Source organism: Salvelinus alpinus, chromosome 11 (assembly GCF_045679555.1).
Source record: "Salvelinus alpinus chromosome 11, SLU_Salpinus.1, whole genome shotgun sequence".
Classification (NCBI taxonomy): Eukaryota; Metazoa; Chordata; class Actinopteri; order Salmoniformes; family Salmonidae; genus Salvelinus; species Salvelinus alpinus.
The window spans coordinates 49829627-49848840 of NC_092096.1; the positions used below are offsets into that span (position 1 = coordinate 49829627).

The following is a 19214-nucleotide window of genomic DNA, read 5'->3' on the forward strand; positions in this document are numbered from 1 at the left end:
GCTCTGGGTTGATATCGCGCTTGCAGACTGGCAGGTATTGGCCCGGTATTGAAGCTGGCTGTGTCCGAGTTGAGGGTGAAGACCGCAGCAGTGGCTAACTGACTACTAGCTAGTTATCTGGCTAGCTTCTGATTGGGGTTACGGTTCTAAAGTATAAAAAAAATAGCAGGTCCGTACCACATTGGGTGAGGCGGAATGTAGGAATGTATATTCAGTTCCTAGATGGAAAGTGAAATTAAAATGTATCCGAAAAATACGAAGACTATTTACTATTTACTATTTACACGCGACAGGACAATACAAACACACGTCCGACTTCTACGCCATCTTGGATTCTATATCTATAATTGAACTTCACACTGCCCTCTACCACCTGCACAAGAGGAATACCTATGTGAGAATGCTGTTCATCGACTACAGATCAGAGTTCAACACCATAGTGCCCTCCAAGCTCAGGACACCTCCCTCTGCAACTGGACCCTGGACTTCCTGACGGGCTGACCACTGGTCACTATTACTCCTGTTTACAAGCATATATTACCCTTAGTATATTACCATAGGTATTTATATATTCCTGCCACCAGACACTTTTCAACTCTGATACATGTATATCCTACTCCCAGTCAGGACTTTTTATGTATAAACCCACCTCAACTACTCACATTGAATAAGGTACTGACACTGACCTGTATATACAGTGCATTCTGAAAGTATTCAGACCCATTCCATTTTTCCACATTTTGTTACGCTACAGCCTTATTCTAATATTGATTTAAAAAAAAATCCCCTCATCAATCTACACACAATACCCCATAATGACAAAGCGAAAACAGGTTTTATAAATAAATAAATAACTGAACTACCCTATGTACATAAGTATTCAGACGCTTTGCTATGAGACTTGACATTGAGCTCAGGTGCATCCTGTTTCAATTGGTTATCCTTGAGATGTTCCTACAACCTTATTGGAGTCCACCTGTGGTAAATTCAATTGATCGGACATGATTTGGAAAGGCACACACCTGTTTGTGTAAGGTCCCAAAGTTGACAGTGCATGTCAGCAAAAACCAAGCCATGAAGTCGAAGGATTTGTCCGTGATTTAGTGAAGGGTACCAAAAAATGTATGCAGCATCGAAGGTCCCCAAGAACATAGTGGCCTCCATCATTCTTAAATGGAAGAAGTTTGGAACCACCAAGACTCTTTCTAGAGCTGGCCGCCCGGCCAAACTGAGCAATCAGAGGAGAAGGGCCTTGGTCAGGGAGGTGATCAAGAACTTGATGGTCACTCTGACAGAGCTCCAGAGTTCCTCTGTGGAGATGGGAGAACCTTCCAGAAGGACAACCATCTCTGCAGCACTCCACCAATCAGGCCTTGATGGTAGAGTGGCCAGACGAAAGCCACTCCTCAGTAAAAGACACATGACAACCTGCTTGGAGTTTGCCAAAAGGCACCTAAAGAACTCTCAGACCATGAGAAACAATATTCTCTAGTCTGATGAAACCAAGATTGAACTCTTTGGCCTGAATGTCAAGCGTCACATCTGGAGGAAACCTGGCACCATCCCTACGGTGAAAGCATGGTGGTGCCAGCATTATGCTGTGGAAATGTTTTTCAGAGGCAGGGTGAACGGAGCAAATTACAGAGAGATCCTTGATGAAAACCTGCTCCAGAGCGCTCAGGACATCAGACTGGGGCGAAGGTTCACCTTCCAACAGGACAATGACTCTAAGCACACAGCCAAGATAATGCAGGAGTGGCTTCGGGACAAGTCTATGAATGTCCTTGAGTGGCTCAGCCAGAGCCTGGACTTGAACCCGATCAAACATCTCTGGAGAGACCTGAAAATAGCTTTACAGCGACACTCCCCATCCAACCTGACAGAGCTTGAGAGGATCTGCAGAGAAGAATGGGAAAAACTCCCCAAATACAGGTGTGTCAAGCTTGTAGCGTCATACCCAAGAAGACTCAAGGCTGTATTCACTGCCAAAGGTGTTTCAACAAAGTACTGAGTAAAGGGTCTGAATACTTATTTAAATGTGATATCAGTTTTTATTTGAAATAAAATTGCTACATTTACTAAAAACCTGTTTTTGCTTTGTCATTATGGGGTATTGTGTGTAGATTGATGAATAAAAAAACTATTTCATACAATTTAGAATAAGGCTAACGTAACAAAATGTGGAAAAAGTCAAGGGGTCTGAATACATTCCGAATGCACTGTACTTGCATTCTCTTGTTTCTTTAACTCACATCGTAGTTCTTGTGTGGTTTTATTTAAATTTTTTATTCTATTTTCTATTATTATCTATATTATTATTATCACTGCATTGTTGGGAATGAGCTCTCAAGGTAAGAATTTCACTGTGCTGTTTTACACCTGTTGTATCATGTGCACGTGGTAAATAAACGTTGAAACTTGAAAGCATCTTTTGAATGCAGTAGACAGTTAGCTATAGCTAACTAGCTAGCTAGCTAGCTAGTTTAGCAAACTAAACAAATCGATCTGGCATCAATTCTGCCACTCTGTTGGTCAAGGCAACTAGATACTGTATATTAGATAAAAATGTAACGCGCTATCAAACACACCCCAAATAAAAACAACACGTAAATCAACTAAATATGCACAATATTTTTCCAGAAGCTCTCAGATAACTCCGCCATTACGGCGCCATGGCTACGGGCCCATGGGCTATGGTCAAAAGTAAAGCACTATATAAGGAATAGGGTGCCATTTGGGAAGCAACAGTCCTATCCTTCTCCGTCCAATCTGACCCTGGGTCAGTTTAGCAGGGACGTGTTGTAGCTACTGTAGTGTGTGCTATACGCTTTACTGACCATGCACAACTTTCCATTGCAAAACCAAACAAACCACACCATCTCTCTCTCTCTCTCTGTTATTTTTTAAAGTTCAGTCGGTTGATTGAGCCTTTTTCCCTGTAAAAGACTGTAAGCCGCAGCTAGCTCTCTCTGAATATTTCCAGCCATTAACCCTCTGTATAAATCATTTAATGTCCAAATAATGAGTTTAATAATGAATCTCCCTTAGAAATAATTGTGATTACAATAACCATATTTGGTTGTAAAATCTAAGCGGAGGGAAGAATATGAGGAAATGATGTTGACAGTATGTTTTTACTGTCATGAGCATTGCTTTGATTTCCTTCATGTGCTGTTAAAGGTCCAGATTGTGTCATTGTAGTGTGTGTGTGTGTGTAACACTATTACCGGTGATGTTGAGGAGGCGTGGCAGGAAGCGGTTCCAGAATGCACACAGCTGATTCCGCAGGCCCTTGTGGATCTTCAGGGATTCCGTGTTCAGACCCACGTGTTTTTGTTCACTGTTGGTGAACTGGGGCCACTTCCGCCTGCTGTCCACACTGCCATCAAAGTTGATATTGGGGTTACTGGAGAGAGAGAGGTGGGAGAGGGTGGGAGACAGAAAGAGAGAGAATAGATTTAATTAGGGTAGGACAGATTTCAGTGTGCTTCGATAGACACACACACCAACCCATACCCTTTCACAACTCCCCATTTCTCTATCTCCCTCACTCCCCTCTCTGCCCCTCTGTCTTACCCGGTGCGTGCGAAGTTGGCCCAGTATCTCATCATGCGTCGGCTCAGTTTCTCCTCCTCGGCTGTGTAGTTCAGTCTCTTCTCAAGCGGCATGCCGAACACAAACTCTATCTCGTAACCATGGATAACGCCCATCCACTCAGGCCACGCCAGGTTAGACGCACGGTGGTCAAACAGGTACAGGTACACTCCACCTAGAGAGTTTGGAATAGAGCATAGAATGAAATAGAAGATATATCCCCACTCTAGTGTTGTATATATCTCAAACAGGTACACTCCACCTGGGAACAACAGTAGGATAGGAGAGACATTGACATGGAATATTGACACAGGACTTTGAGTTAGACTTTTTGTTTGAACTACTTCAAACTTGAGTTATTCCTTTGAGCACCTAGTGGAGCAAAGGGCCTTAAGAACCAACCATTGTATGACATGAAATAACATCTTTGAAAAACATTCGTGAACCATTCTTACCTTGTGAGTTCCCATCCTTCGTCATGGCCCCTGCGTTGCCCGCTTGTTGCCCATTGTTGGCACCCTGGTTAGAGTGAAACTGGGCATAGCTCCTGGCGAAGTGCTGCAGGGGGCAGATGACATTATGGTCTCCGACCACATCGTCCAGGGCATCACGGTTCTTTACCCCGTTGTTCTCATCAAACCAGTCAGTATACTGCAACACAATACAACTGTATTAATCAATCAATCAATCATATTTATTATATACAATCACTTGTACATCCACGGTTGTCACAAAGTACTGTAACACAATACATGGTCAGACATTAGCGGTTACCCGATTGCCCTCAAGAGGGCATGTAAACTGAACTGCCATGCAAGTGGAGTGTGCTCTGTGCTGTGGTTGCCCTGATTGATACAACTTTTTTAGTCTATGTCACAGCGAACAACTAAAATCTGTCTTCTGGCTTGCCATATCAATTCCCCTTTTCTTTCCAGCACATGGCCCAACCGGGATTCGAACTGGCCACCTTTCGGCTACAGGTCCACCTCCTTAACCGGCTGGGCTACTTACCTGCAGAACGACAGCCTCCTGGCCGATCTCATTGGCATGCGGAACGCTCAGTTTCACGCTTTCCAGGAAGTCCTCGCGCGAGATCAGTGACTCATTGTCCTATGGGGAGTCAATGGAAGGTTTGTGTGAAATTGTATCAGTGACAGTGGAACACACACACACACACACACAGGCATGAACGTACAAACACACACACCCATGCTACAAATGCACACACAGAGAAACACACACCAGGCACACACACACAAATGCACATATGTAGCCGCTCCTCCCCGCACCCCCCCCCAAAACACTCCATCCCCTCTCTCTCCTCACGTACCTTGCTGAAGCCGGGGGCTCCATAGAGGAGGAAGAAGGACCCCTCGTCCTGGTTGACCCCCAGCAGGATTTGGGTGTCCTTGAAGTTGCCTGAGCTGAGCATGGCCTCGGGGTTGTCTGGAAGGACCACGCCGTCGATGACGGGCACAAAGGAGAAACGGAAGATGGCAGACCACGGCATGACCTGAGAAGACAAAACAAAATGTATTTATTTCACCTTCATTTAACTAGGTAAATAATTGAAAACACATTCCTTACATTACATGTAGATGGCGTACGTTAAATGTGAACGTAAAACACAAATGTAAACGGAAATGCTATGGAAATGCACATTTAAATGTCAAACGTAACTATAAAAGTAAACATAAATGTAAAACTTAAACCTAAACATAAATGTAATAAATTAATGTACCTGCCACTCCTGGTCAATGAGCTCCTGCGGGGGCTTGTTGCGAAGACAGTCCACCAGCTCCGTATCGTTACCCCCAGAGGGGCAGCCGACGAGCTTCCCCAACATGACGGCCCTCCGGTGGGCTTCAGTTGGCGTAACAGTGGCCCAGGGGCAGTTGGGGGCTCCACTCTGGAGGATGGCTCGGGTGAAGGTGGGTCGACTGTCGGGAGACAGGAGGTGCATCCCAACAGAGACTGCTCCGGCACTCTCCCCAAAGATGGTCACCTACGAGTAGTAGTAGTTAATAACAATAATATTGAACTTATAGAGCGCACAAGCTTGCTGACAAACACATTTCCTCTTTATTATCATTACCTGTTTGGGGTTGCCCCCGAAGAGGTGTATGTTATCCTGGACCCACTGGAGGGCCATGCGTTGGTCTAAGAGCCCCACGTTCCCAGGGGCCTCTGAGGAGCCGTGGAGAGCCAGGAACCCAAAGGCCCCGATACGGTAGTTCATGGAGACCACCACCACCTTCTCCGAGTGAGCCAGGTAGCGCCCGTCGTACACGTCCAGGGACGATGATCCGCTGAAGAACAATAGAATACAATACAACTGTATTGTCCATATGTTACAGAGACAATGAAAATGCGTTTCCTGCTCAATACCCCCAGATAGCACCTTCATGCGTACACACGAACTTGAAAGGAGCACAGGGTCCTAGCCGCAGTGCAGCATCCCTGGACGGAGAGCATGTTGTACGGTTAAGTGCTTATGAAATGCTGCTGGGATGTGAAAGCCTTTCACTTTTCAGATCAATTCCCTCCTTTCTTCCAGCGCCCTGCCCTCATTTCGAACTGGTAACCTTCCGGCTACAGGTCAAGCTCCTTAGCCCACTGGACTACCTACCTGTAGAACCCTCCTCCGTAGATCCATACCATCACGGTGAGGTTGTGAGGTCTGGGGGAGGTGGGGACCCAGATATTGAGGTAGAGGCAGTCCTCGCTCATCTCCCTGTTGGAATGAAATCAAACTTTATTTAGTAAACATCTAGCTACCACCTGGTATAACAAAACTTTATTTCAAATGAAATCAAACTTTATTTAACCCCTCTGTGGTGTTCGGGTCTGTGGGACCCATTTTCAATGTTTACTAAACCTGAGACTCATTGGCCTTGGCTTATTAACACATTTTCATTGAGTGCACACTGTGCAGCCCCCTACACATTTATAATACATATGTGGGGTTCGGGTCCACTGGACCCGAGGGTAATAAAAGTGTGTGTGTGTAGGTGAAAACAAGTAAAAAGGAAGTAAAAAGGAAACAAAAAGGTTTGCTGTGTGCCTTCACTCTGTCTTCCTCCTCCCTGGGAATGCTGTTTCAACATAGCACCAAGAACCTGTCTGTCTCCTGCTTTTCTTGGACTCATTACCCTTTGTAGTGTGTGAAATTACACAATATCTTGCGGGAACCTGCACAATGTTATTACAATACATTATTTCAATACATTGTAAAAAAAAAAAAAAAAAAATCTGTATTATCCCACACTCTACCCCAGCCAGGTGCAAATTGGGGGAGGGACACAACAAATAAATAACTTTGCATGTGTGGCTCATTGCCACAATCAATCAGTATGACAAAAAAGATCTCTGCTCAACTAGTGTGGAAGGAGCGTCTTCCACTTTGGAAGATGAAGAATTTTCAGAATATGAGGATCATGTCTCTGTCAATTCGGAGTCTGACAGTGAGTTGGAAGAAGAGGATGAGATTGACCCTCAGCCAGCCCCAGGACCAGCCCGTCAGCAGCCAGCTCATCAGCAGCCTGCAGGAGGAGAAATATGGATGTTCAAAAAAATCTTGCCCAAGGAATGAGCCACCCCGCATGGCTGCCAATGTGATAAGGATGCAACCAGGGCCGACGCAGATGGCGGTTACTCATGTGCAGGACGTAAAGTCTTCTTTTGAACTGTTCATCTCAGACACCATCCAGAAACTAATTCTGGGCTGCACTAATTTGGAGGGAAGTCGTGTTTTTGGAAAGAGATGGACCAAAGTCATTTACATGTATAGTTTGGGGTTCTTATCCTTGCTGGTATTTTCAGATCCAATGGGGAATCCACAGAATCCCCGTGGGATGCAGAAACTGGCAGAGAACTTTTCCTGGCAACAATGTCTCTGGAAAACTTCCAAATTATTTCCGGTATTATCCGCTTCGATAACCGTGACACCAAACCAGCTCGGCGGCAGAGAGACAAGCTAGGTGCAATCAGGTCAGTGTGGGACAAGTGGGTGGACCACCTTCCCCTGTTTTACAATCCTGGGCCCAACATTTCTGTTGATGAGCAGCTTATGCCATTTAGGGGCCGTTGCCCATTCAGGCAGTACATACCATCTAAACCCGCAAAATATGGAATCAAGATCTGGGCTGCCTGTGATGCTGCTTCATCATATGCGTGGAACTTGCAAGTGTATACGGGGAAGCCAGATGGAGGAGCCCCTGAGAAGAACCAAGGGATGCGGGTTGTCCTGGACGTAACACAGGGACTCCGTGGCCACAACATCAAATGCAATAACTTTTTTACTTGGCACAAACTGGGACAGGAGCTCCTCAAGAGGAAGCTGACGATGGTAGGAACAGTACAAAAAAACAAGCCAGAGCTCCCACCTCAGCTGTTGAATACACTGAACAGGCCTATCAATTCCTCTAAGTTTGTGTTCACGGCCGACATGTCCCTAGTGTCCTATGTGCCAAAGAAATACAAAAATGTGGTACTCGTGAGTACGCTGCATAGGGGTGGGAGAATCTGTGGCCAGGAACATCAAAAACCAAAAATCATAATGGATTACAATGCCACAAAAGGAGGGGTGGAGAATTCTTTTTTTAAATTGATTTATTTTTCCCTTTTTCGTGGTATCCAATTGGTAGTGTCTACTGTCTTGTCTCATCGCTGCAACTCCGTACGGACTCAGGAGAGGCGAAGGTCGAGAGCCATGCGTCCTCCGAAACACAACCCAACCTAGCTGCACTGCTTCTTGACACAACGCACATCCTGCCCGGAAGCCAGCCGCACCAATGTGTCAGAGGAAACACCGTACTTCTAGCGACCTGGTCAGCGTGCACTGCACCCGGCCCACCACAGGAGTCGCTAGTGCGCGATGAGACAAGGATATCCCTGCCGGCCAAACCCTCCCTAACCCGGACGACGCTGGGCCAATTGTGCGCCACCCCATGCGCCTCCTGGTCATGGCCGGCTGCGGCAGAGCCTGGGCTCAAACCTTAGAACACTGCACCACCCAGGAGGCTCTCGGGGGTGGAGAATTTAGACAAGCTGGTGACTGGCTTCAGCTGCAAAAGAAGAACCCTATGCTGGCCACTTATGATATTATTCAACATCTTGTACATCTTGGCGTACAACGCGTTTGTCATCTGGATGGCGTTGAACCCAGATTGGAACAGAGGGAAGCTCCAGAGGAGACGGCTCTTTCTCGAGGAAGGAATTGGTAAGACCTCAAATCCAGAGGGGGCAACATATCCCAAGGACCCCAGCTTCTGCAGCCACTGTGAGGATTCAGGAGGAGGATGCTGGTGCCCCATCCGCCCGACCCACAGTACTAACAACTCCAATACCGGAAGTAAGTGTGAGTGATGTTATTGCATGTGTGTGTGTCTGACTCTCCTACCTGGCCTGCTGTAACTATACATGTGAGTGAGTGAGATGTTAGCAAAATTCTTGAACTAACTGTTTTCCTCATAGATTGCAGCCGGTAGCAACAAGAAGAAGCGCTGCAATGTGTGTGGACCCAAGAAGGACAGGAAGACGCAGTACACATGCATCAAGTGCAAGAGATACATTTGCAACACGCACACAGTAAAACTCTGCCCCTCATTTGGTGTGTAGACCGGCCTTAATTTGTGTTCAATGGGGCTCATTTATCATTCCAAAATGTGTCTTTTCAATTTGTTCAGTTCAAAGCAATAAACATCAATAGTTATGAAAACCTTGTTTCATTTATATTTGTTCAAGATAAACATGATTTATTCCACCCATAACGCTTTTATTGATAACTGTGATCTAGCAGAGGTAAATGGCAAATATTAACCATGTATGCTCTCTATATTGCTTGTAATTGATATAAGTCAACATCTAAGTATTTTTTACGTAAATAGTTATGGCTGTATTGTTTTAAAAACCCTATAATGTTGTGGGTCCATCAGACCCACGAACATTGGGTGAATAACAAAAACATGAACACCACACAAGGGTTAAAGTGCATTTAAAATCGCAAACATACTTTAAAGTAAAATAAGGAAATTAAGTAAAAGCAAACAAGTAGCAATAAAATAGATTAATAATGCAACATTTAAATAAAATGCATCCTAAATGGCACCCTATTCCCTACAAGGTGCACTACTTTCAAGTCCAAATGAGGGGGACACTATGAAGCAAGCTAGATCTAGTCAGGTTTTTATGAAGCTAGCCAGCTTCCGTTAGCGTCAAATTAAAGATCAGGCTATATCCGTACGACGAAGGTGGATATTGATGGCGCAACCCACTGCTTACTTGAGCCTGCTCGAGCTAGGTTTGTAACTGTGCGTTCATGTCGCAGTTGGCTAATCGAAAGCCCAACTCTTCAATTGAGAAAATGCTGAAACATCAATCCACGGGCGAGAGAGGGACACATTAATTTGTGCCAAAATCAAAATGAAAGAAAAGTTATTTTGCAGGCTACGGTGTGAAATAGACTTTTATAAGTGCTGTCTTTCTGTTATTACCTATTGTTAAGGCCGTATTTGGTGTGCTTCTCAATACACAAGCATCTTTTCCCCCCCACCTATTATACATTTACTGTATTAAGTCATGCGTGACGTTTCAAAAGCATTCTGTCATTACTAAACGTGCAATGTGATTCATGCCAATTTTTTACACACAAAAAAACCTTTGATGAATACAATATTGAATTAGTAATCTTTCTCAAATGAAGGGGATGATGATGCAATCTTTGCGAGAGGGAGGAAACCTGATTTCATTGGTCCTCAATTCGTGGCTCAGTTACTTCATTCGGGATAAATTAAGTTAGCCCTGAGTTAGCCTGCCCTGGAGCAGGTTAGTTCAGAAGGATTTGTTGCCATTGAAAATGACCTCGCTAAAAGGTGAGTCACTTTCGTGGTACGGGTTATCCTAAATTAAACTCAGAGTTGACTAAAGTTACCTTGCTAACTCCTCAAACCTGATTTGTAGTATACTCCTCTGGTCAAAAGTAGTGCACTAAATAGGGAATAGAGCGCAATTTGGAACCCAAACAAAGGATGTCTAAAACAATAGATCTCTTAAGAGTTTCGCATCTCGGAAACCTGGAAAATGTAAACGTAAAAGAAATGTAAACCTGTTGGGGTTCCACATCTCGGTTCCCTGGAACCCGGGGAAAGAGGTGTCAACGAACTGGTAGCAGGCGTTGGGGTAGGAGCTTGCTTCGAACAGGTCCGACCATGGCTTCTTGGGCTCCGCCTTTCGGAAGCGCTTCTTGCCCAGTGGGGGCTCCGCGAATGGGATTCCGAGGAAAGCGGTCACGTGACTCCGGTCCGGCGTCGGTAGGCGGACACCGCGGACACGTCCTGCCCGCATGGAGACAATGAGTTCCGGAGAGTCACTCTGGGAAGAAGAAGAGGAGGCGAGGAGAGAGAGGAGGAAGAAGGGGAGGAGGAAGACGATGGAGGTATGCATGGCGCTGTTGTTGTTGTTTGCTGATTGTTTACTTCTTGGTTCTGACGTTAGGTAGTCGGAGGTGTGTGGTCTCTGTTCTGTCTGGAGTCCCTCAGATCTGTAGGAGAGAGGAGCAGGGGGAGAGAGAGGAAACGTGATTAGGAGAAAGAGAGTGACAGAGAACAGATGACACAAAGGAGAGAGGAAGATCGAGAGAGAGGAAAAGGGATATAAATACAAGCAGATATATATGGAGAAAGGGAGTTGCGTGTTGGAAAGAGGGAGAGCTTGGGAAAAAAACAGTGGGGCTTGATAGTATTTACTAAGCAGGTATTTACTAAGCAGGTATTTACTAAGCAACGGCGCGAGGTCGGGTTTAGAGAAAGAGGACAAGAGGCGAAGGAAAGGAAAGAACATAAGCAATATTAAATATTGAAGGAAACTCTACACCACAAGGCAGCCTATAGTCGGAGGAATCTAATTAATCAAACCAACTGTGTTGATATGACTGTAAGGATCTCTAAAACGCACACACGCAGCCATGCAAGCGCTAACATGCAATCACGCACACACAAACCTGTGAGGTTGTAAGTTGTTGTTTTTGTTTTGCCGATGCGTGGTTGCCATAGCGACGGGATTAGTTTGGGAGTCACAGTTGGGGATAGGGGGTACATGACTTTCACTGCAGCTGTGTGTGTGTGTGTGTGTGTGTGTGTGTGTGTGTGTGTGTGTGTGTGTGTGTGTGTGTGTGTGTGTGTGTGTGTGTGTGTGTGTGTGTGTGTACTATTTCGGTTCTCTTTCTCTTCGCTGTATGTTGTTCTATTTTTGGTGGTGTCACATCTCTCCCGATCACACACACACACACACACACACACACACACACACACACACAAACAGTCACAGACACACACACTGCATCCTCTTCTCATGCAGGCCAACTGTACGCTTATATGGCATCATCAGATACAGTCAGGTCCAAAATGATTGGCACCCTTGATAAAGACGAGCAAAAAAAGACTGTATAAAGTAAATAATACAAGTACTGAGCTATATTTTGCGCTCAAAACATTGGGAAATGGTATACTTTTTCACTAATACATTTAATCAGAGAAATAGATTTTGTTTAATTAAGTAAAAATTATATACACTACCGTTCAAAAGTTTGGGGTCACTTAGAAATGTCCTTGTTTTTTGAAAGACAGGCACATTTTTTTGTCCATTAAAATAACATCAAATTGATCAGAAATACAGTGTAGACATTGTTAATGTTGTAAATGACTATTGCAGCTGGAAATGGCAGATTTTTAATGGAATATCTACATAGGCGTATGGACGCCCATTATCAGCAACCATCACTCCTGTGTTCCAATGGCACGTTGTGTTAGCTAACCCAAGTTTATTCTTTTAAAAGGCTAATTGATCATTAGAAAACACTTTTGCAATTATGTTAGCACAGCTGAAAAATGTTGTTCTGATTAAAGAAGCAATAAAACTGGCCTTCTTTAGACTAGTTGAGTATCTGGAGCATCAGCATTTGTGGGTTTGATTACAGGCTCAAAATGGACAGAAACAAATCATTTTCTTCTGAAACTCGTCAGTCTATTCTTGTTCTGAGAAATGAAGGCTATTCCATGCGAGAAATTGCCAAGAAACTGAAGATCTCGTACAACGCTGTGTACTACTCCTTTCACAGAACAGCGCAAACGGGCTCTAACCAGAATAGAAAGAGGAGTGGGAGGCCCCGGTGCACAACTGAGCAAGAGGACAAGTACATTAAAGTGTCTAGTTTGAGAAACAGACGCCTCACAAGTCCTCAACTGGCAGCTTCAATAAATAGTACCCGCAAAACACCAGTCTCAACGTCAACAGTGAAGAGGCGACCCCGGGATGCTGGCCTTCTAGGCAAAGTTCCTCTGTCCTGTGTCAGTGTTCTTTTGCCCATCTTAATCTTTTCTTTTTATTGGCCAGTCTGAGATATGGCTTTTTCTTTGCAACTCTGCCTAGAAGGACAGCATCCCGGAGTCGCCTCTTCACTGTTGACAATTTTATGTTATTTAATGGACGAAAAATGTGCTTTTCTTTAAAAAACAAGGACATTTCTAAGTCACCCCAAACTTTTGAACAGTAGTGTATATTACAAAAATAGCAGTCAAAATTATTGCCACCCCTGCTTTCAATAATCTAGCACCCTTTCATTGTGAGGATAACGACTTTTTCTAAGACTTTTATGAGGTTGGAGAACACGTTGGGAGGGATCCTAGACCATTCCTCCATACAGAATCTTTCCAAACCACAGGTTTTCAATGGGGTTCAAGTCTGGAGACTGAGATGGCCATTGCAAAATGTAGATTTTTGTGATCAATTAACCATTTCTTTGTGAATTTTTATTAGTACTTGGTTCTTTCTCTAAAATGTCCAGGTACTTTAACAAGGACCCCAGGATCAGTGGAAGCAAATTAGCCCCATAACATCAAAGATCCACCACTATATTTTACGGTAGGTATGAGGTACTTTTCGGCTTATGCTTTTGTTTTCAAACGCCAAACCCACCACTAGTGTGCATGGCCAAAAAGCTCTATTTTCATGTCATATGACCATATCACTGGTTACAATCCAACGCCCAATGCAGTTTATCAAACGACCTGTCTGCAACTGCCTGCCAATGGCAGAGATGAAAAGACAGGAAAGGACCCACTCCCCTTCCCCACCACGTTCAGGAATTTAAAAATGACACTCCTATCGCCACTAAACGGCGGGACATTGGAAATAATCAATTTCAAGGGACTCCCGCCAACCTGCAACGAACAGAGCTGGGACTTTATGACTTACGAGAACACTTTTCGGAAGTATATTCATTACATGAGTATCTAGTGTGGAAGGCGAGAACTTGGACTGATGCTATGCTTATTGTGTTGTAGAAATGTTTAAGTGATGCGTGTATCCATTGATCTCAGTGGATGAAAACTGATTGTCACGTTCGTCGTTTGGATGAAGAGAGGAGGACCAAGGCGCAGCGTGATAAGAATACATTCTTCTATTTATTTAACGAAACGAAATGCAAAACAACAAACGAACGTGAAGCTATATATTAAACAAGTGCAGACACAGGCAACTTACATATAGACAATAACCCACGAAATACCCAACGGAATATGGCTGCCTAAATATGGTTCCCAATCAGAGACAACGATAAACAGCTGCTTCTAATTGAGAACCAATCTAGGCAACCATAGACATACAAACACCTAGACTAGTAAACACCCCATAAACATACAAAACCCCTAGACAAGACAAAACACATACATCCCCCATGTCACACCCTGACCTAACCAAAATAATAATGAAAACAAAGATAACTAAGGTCAGGGCGTGACACTGATATTCCCTTGTGGATTATTGAATATTATTAGTGCACGAAAGGACATTTTAGGACCTCGACCCGGAGCCACTGCAGAATTTACATAAGCTGCATTCACTGTTGTCTTTTTCATCCCTAGAATCAATGCTTGGTTTGAGTGTGTAAATCTGTGTGTACTTCAGTAGATAGATTTCAGATAGGAAGTTAAGTGGAACAACTGCACATTTTGGGAGGAAGGAGAGATAATTGGGACATAGCCCATGTTCAGTCTTGAAGGAAACTCAACTACCTCAATATATACATTACAGTATATACAGTACACTGAGTATACCAAACATTAGGAACACCTTCCCTTCTCCTGTTGACCTCAGAACAGCCTCAATTCATCGGGGCATAGTCTCTGCAGGCGGTCCTCAGGCATGCTGGCCCATGTCGACTCCAATGCTTCCCACAGATGTGTCAAGTTGGCTGGATGTCCTTTGGTAAGTGGACCATTCTTGATACATACGGGAAACTGTTGAGCATGAAAACCCAGCACCGTTGCAGTTCTTGACACAAACCGGTGCTCCTGGCACCTGGTACCATACCCCGTTCAAAGACACTTAAATATTTTGTCTTGCATGTCTCAATTGACTCGAGGCTTAAAAATCCTTCCTTAACCTTGTCTCCTCCCCTTCAACTACACTGATTGAATTGGATTTAACAAGAGACATCAATCAGGGATCATAGCTTTCACCTGGTCAGTCTGTCATTGAAAGGGCAAGTGTTCTTAATGTTTTGTATACTCAGTGTATAATACTGTAGTAGGCCATAGGAGAACCACGTTGAGGCAATCCATTGTTACCCACGTAACCATTTCATGATATTGACATTAGAATGAGACCACACACAGCAAACAATACAGGCCTTAGTGACTGTGTGTGTGTGTGCGTGCGTGCGTGCGTGCGTGTGTGTGTGTGTGTCAGGGATGGGCATTTGACATTAATATCATGAAAAAAATGTGATATCCAGATAGTTAAAATATTTAAGAAATCTTGACTCTTGACCAATCGGTAGTTTTGGCTAAAAGCAACAGTGATATATTTTAAATGTCATGGTGTTTTAAATGTCATGGTGTGTCCTTGTAGGTAACAATGTCACAAGGATCATCTAATTCAATTTATAAACAGCGCTTTTTCATCGTCAAAATAGACACCGACTCAAGTAATCAAATGCCAACGTCCGTTCGGATATTAGGTGAACCGTGTCCCTCCCTAGTGTGTGTGTGTGTGTGTGTGTGTGGTCACTGGTCAGGCTACAGTACGCTCATGATGTCTAGTCAGTAGACTGGACACCCTATACTCTTCTCAAATGTAGGATGAGCTAAGTGAGGACTGACTTAAGGGGGGGGTGAAGGAGTGAGAGAGAGTGTGTGTGTGTGTTTGATTTATGTGTGTGTAAGACTGTGTGTGTGTTTGAGAATGCATCTGTGTCTGGGTAGATACTAGGGAGCGCCAAAGAAAGACTACAGGATGCAGGTTGGCTAGTCTGGGGCTGCTTCCCCAATTGCATCGTATTCCCTATTTTTGCGCTAGTTGTACCTGCACCAAAACGTTTCCTTCATAGCTTGTTCTCCATCTTTTTTTTTAAAATAGGGAGCCCATTTTTTCCCCAGCACTTTTATTTCCACGACTGATCAAAACTAATTTTCTCATGGCTCCTACTTTTCTCTGCAGCAGACAAATGTTGAGCAATATGTTTGGAACATCGAATCGCGATAAAAACCCAGTATCGAATCGCAATACATATAGAATCGTGAGACTCGCATTAATTATCGTATCGGCACCTAAGTATCATGATAATATCGTGAGGTCCCTGGCAATTCCCAGCCCTTCTATTTAGTACACTATGTTTCATCAGAACTCAATAGGGCTCCAGTGAAAAGTAGGGGAATAGGGTGCTATTTGGGATACAACCTGGGTGTCTCAATTGAGTTATTAATATCTGAAAGGACAGCTGAGGGGCGGAAGTGGGGGAGGGAGGGGTGAGGAGGAGGAGGGGGGAGTGAAGGGGGAGAGGGGTGTCCGTTCTAGAATTAGCTCCTGGAATCTGTGTATGAAGTTCACAGGGGGATATGTTTCAGTGTGGGGGTTTACACCGCCGTCATATATACGTTATGCGTACGCGCTCTTCTCTCTCAGGCGTCTGTCTATCTCTTTCTCTCCTTCCGTCTCTCCGTCACTCCCTTTCTCTCGCTCTCTCCATCTCTCTCCCTCTCGTTCTCTGCCTGAGCCTCAGTGTGAACTCTGGCTTGGTTGCTGTGGAAACGCTGGGCCCACACCACCTACTGCATCCTCTCTGTCCATCTCTTTACATCCTCCTCCTCTCTTCCTCCCTTTTTCTCTCTCTCGCCCTCCTCTGCCGCGGCCTCTTTCTCTTTTCACTCACCATCTCTTCACCTCCTCCCTCTCTCTCTTTCTCTCTTCCCTCACCATGTCCATCTCTCACTCTATCTCTCATCTCTGATTCTCTCTTCATCTCCCACTAGCACTCTCTCTTCCTTACTCTCTTCTTATTTTTCTCGCCGTCCATCGCTCTTTCTGCTAATGCAAACTCCCTGTTCGACCTATGAATCCTCTCTCCATTCTATACCCACACTTCTGTCTCTCCGTCTTTCTCTTTCCTTCCCCCGTCTCTCCTTTATCTCTATCCATCTCTTTCTGCTCCATTATGTGTTCTTAGAGCTTTTCCTGTATGTCTTCCTTCATGCGATCTTAATTCAACTCCACACACACACTGTCACAGTATATATCCCTAAGGGACAGAATACATTCCAATTCCATCCACCCATCCTCCCGACACACACACACACACACACACACACACACACACACACACACACACACACACACACACACACACACACACACACACACACACACACACACACACACACACACACACACACACACACACACACACACACACACACAGTGCACGAGAGATCAAGTGCCACTAGCAGCAATGGCACTGGTGACATCACCGTACAGTCATCGGTCTAGTAGTTCCACTGTCTTGCTTTTGAGAGACGGTGGATAGGCCCATATTGGCCTACTAGTATACTATCCTGTAAAGTACAAGTTAGGCAATAGAGCTACTGTATAAGCCTTATAGCGAGAGACAGTGGCCTAGTACTTCTGTACTGTAATGTAGATCTAGGATAATTTCAGCTTTGTTCATTTGTAATGAATGACCATGCTGATGTTGATCTATATCAGGGATGGGTAACTTTGACGGGGGCCACTAAAATCTGAACTCCACATGATGGGCCGCAATTGCTCGCGGGTCTGCGTACTCACACTCACACACACACAAACAGTCATCTTTGCCTTTCGTGAGGAACACGCCCCAATCTGTCACTCTGGGTGACATGGAAGATGAGCGGCACAGGAATCGCTGGAATTTTCCATTTCGTGATTCGCACGGCTAATGTTTCACCCACCAGACTCTTTACACACACACACACACACACACACACACACACACACACACACACACACACACACACACACACACACACACACACACACACACACACACACACACACACACACACACACACACACACACACACACACACACAAACCGGTATTGGAGGTAGGCAACCATGCATTATACTGTACAAAGAGTCTATTGGCTATCCAATATAGGCCTATTTCGTTGAAGATAAAACTGGTTACGGGATCAGATGGATCAGAGTAGAGTAGATTAGAATAAAATAGAATCTGAATATGAACTTGCCTACTCATCACAACAATACTAGACTACTAGACATGGGCAGGCAGGGTCCTGGGCGGCGTGCAATCAGGAAAATACCATTAGGCCCAACCACCTCTCCAGGGAGTACAGTGGTTGCTACAGCAAATGACAGAGTGGGCTTATCTAGATTGTATCAACATGTAGTAGAATGATTGAAGATAGATTTGGGTCTGTGGGGGCCTGGGGAACAGAACCAGCGTGATGTTCTACAAATAAGCATGCTTCCCAAAACAAACTAACGACAACTGTTGACCCTGGGGGCTATAAAATAGTTCAGTTTTAGCCCAATGGATGATGTCATCTTTTGATGACATAATTTCCAATATGAAACTGTAGGCCTGTAAGCGATTAAACAATGTAAAGACTATTCAAGTTTAGTTAAAAAAAATTACGGCCAGTAAAGTTGAATAGTCTATACCACAGCCAACCGCGCTAACTAACATTGGAATATTTTAAGTGTTCACGTGAGTCTGTGATGTTTTCTGGGGTGTGTCTTTTAGCGATTCTAGGGGCAATACATGGACAGTTGTTGCGCGTGACCCCCTCACGCTTTTAATCAAAAGTATAGATATATCTATCAATCAATCTAGGCCTATCTATTGATCAATCTGTCTGTCGTTCTCTATGGAGTAGCCTACGGGCATTTCCATGTAAAAGGACCCATGAGCACCAACATGTGAAGTTCATATGAGCATGTCAAATTGGGTGTCAAATGAAAGATAAGAGTCTATGTTTTGGGCATAGATACATTTTTCAACCTTTTTCCATCTTAAAAGTGCGGCATAAGTAAAGGCTTTGATTTCTGGATAAACAGATAGAAAAGGGGTCTTCGGAAACATCTACTAGAAAAAGTCTTCAAACGTATCAGAAATACATCAAAACAATCACGTTAAATGTAAAGACCCCTGCCAACTAATATCAACGCATATTTAGTTTGGGAGAAATTGTTTACCTTCTGTAAGTCTAAGAAATATTGGCTTGTAATTCTGTTACCAAAAACCCATGTATCTTTATGTGGAGGGAGGATAATGAAAGTTTAGAG

At 44.2% G+C, this 19214-nt stretch overlaps 1 protein-coding gene across 2 annotated transcripts in view; it reads right to left on the reverse strand.

Annotated features, from left to right (window-relative positions):
- The window catches only part of LOC139534302 (acetylcholinesterase-like), a 39485-nt gene that overhangs the window by 10352 nt on the left and 9919 nt on the right, over positions 1 to 19214 (reverse strand). For both annotated transcript variants that reach the window (XM_071333349.1, XM_071333350.1), the window contains exons 2-10: positions 10700 to 11134; positions 6224 to 6328; positions 5690 to 5903; positions 5336 to 5599; positions 4925 to 5107; positions 4606 to 4704; positions 4050 to 4245; positions 3577 to 3769; positions 3228 to 3406 (exon numbers count right to left, since the gene is read on the reverse strand). In XM_071333349.1, coding sequence (XP_071189450.1) covers positions 3228 to 3406; positions 3577 to 3769; positions 4050 to 4245; positions 4606 to 4704; positions 4925 to 5107; positions 5336 to 5599; positions 5690 to 5903; positions 6224 to 6328; positions 10700 to 11037 — 1771 coding nt within the window. In that variant the 5' untranslated portion in view covers positions 11038 to 11134. The remainder of the gene's footprint in view (positions 1 to 3227; positions 3407 to 3576; positions 3770 to 4049; positions 4246 to 4605; positions 4705 to 4924; positions 5108 to 5335; positions 5600 to 5689; positions 5904 to 6223; positions 6329 to 10699; positions 11135 to 19214) is intronic.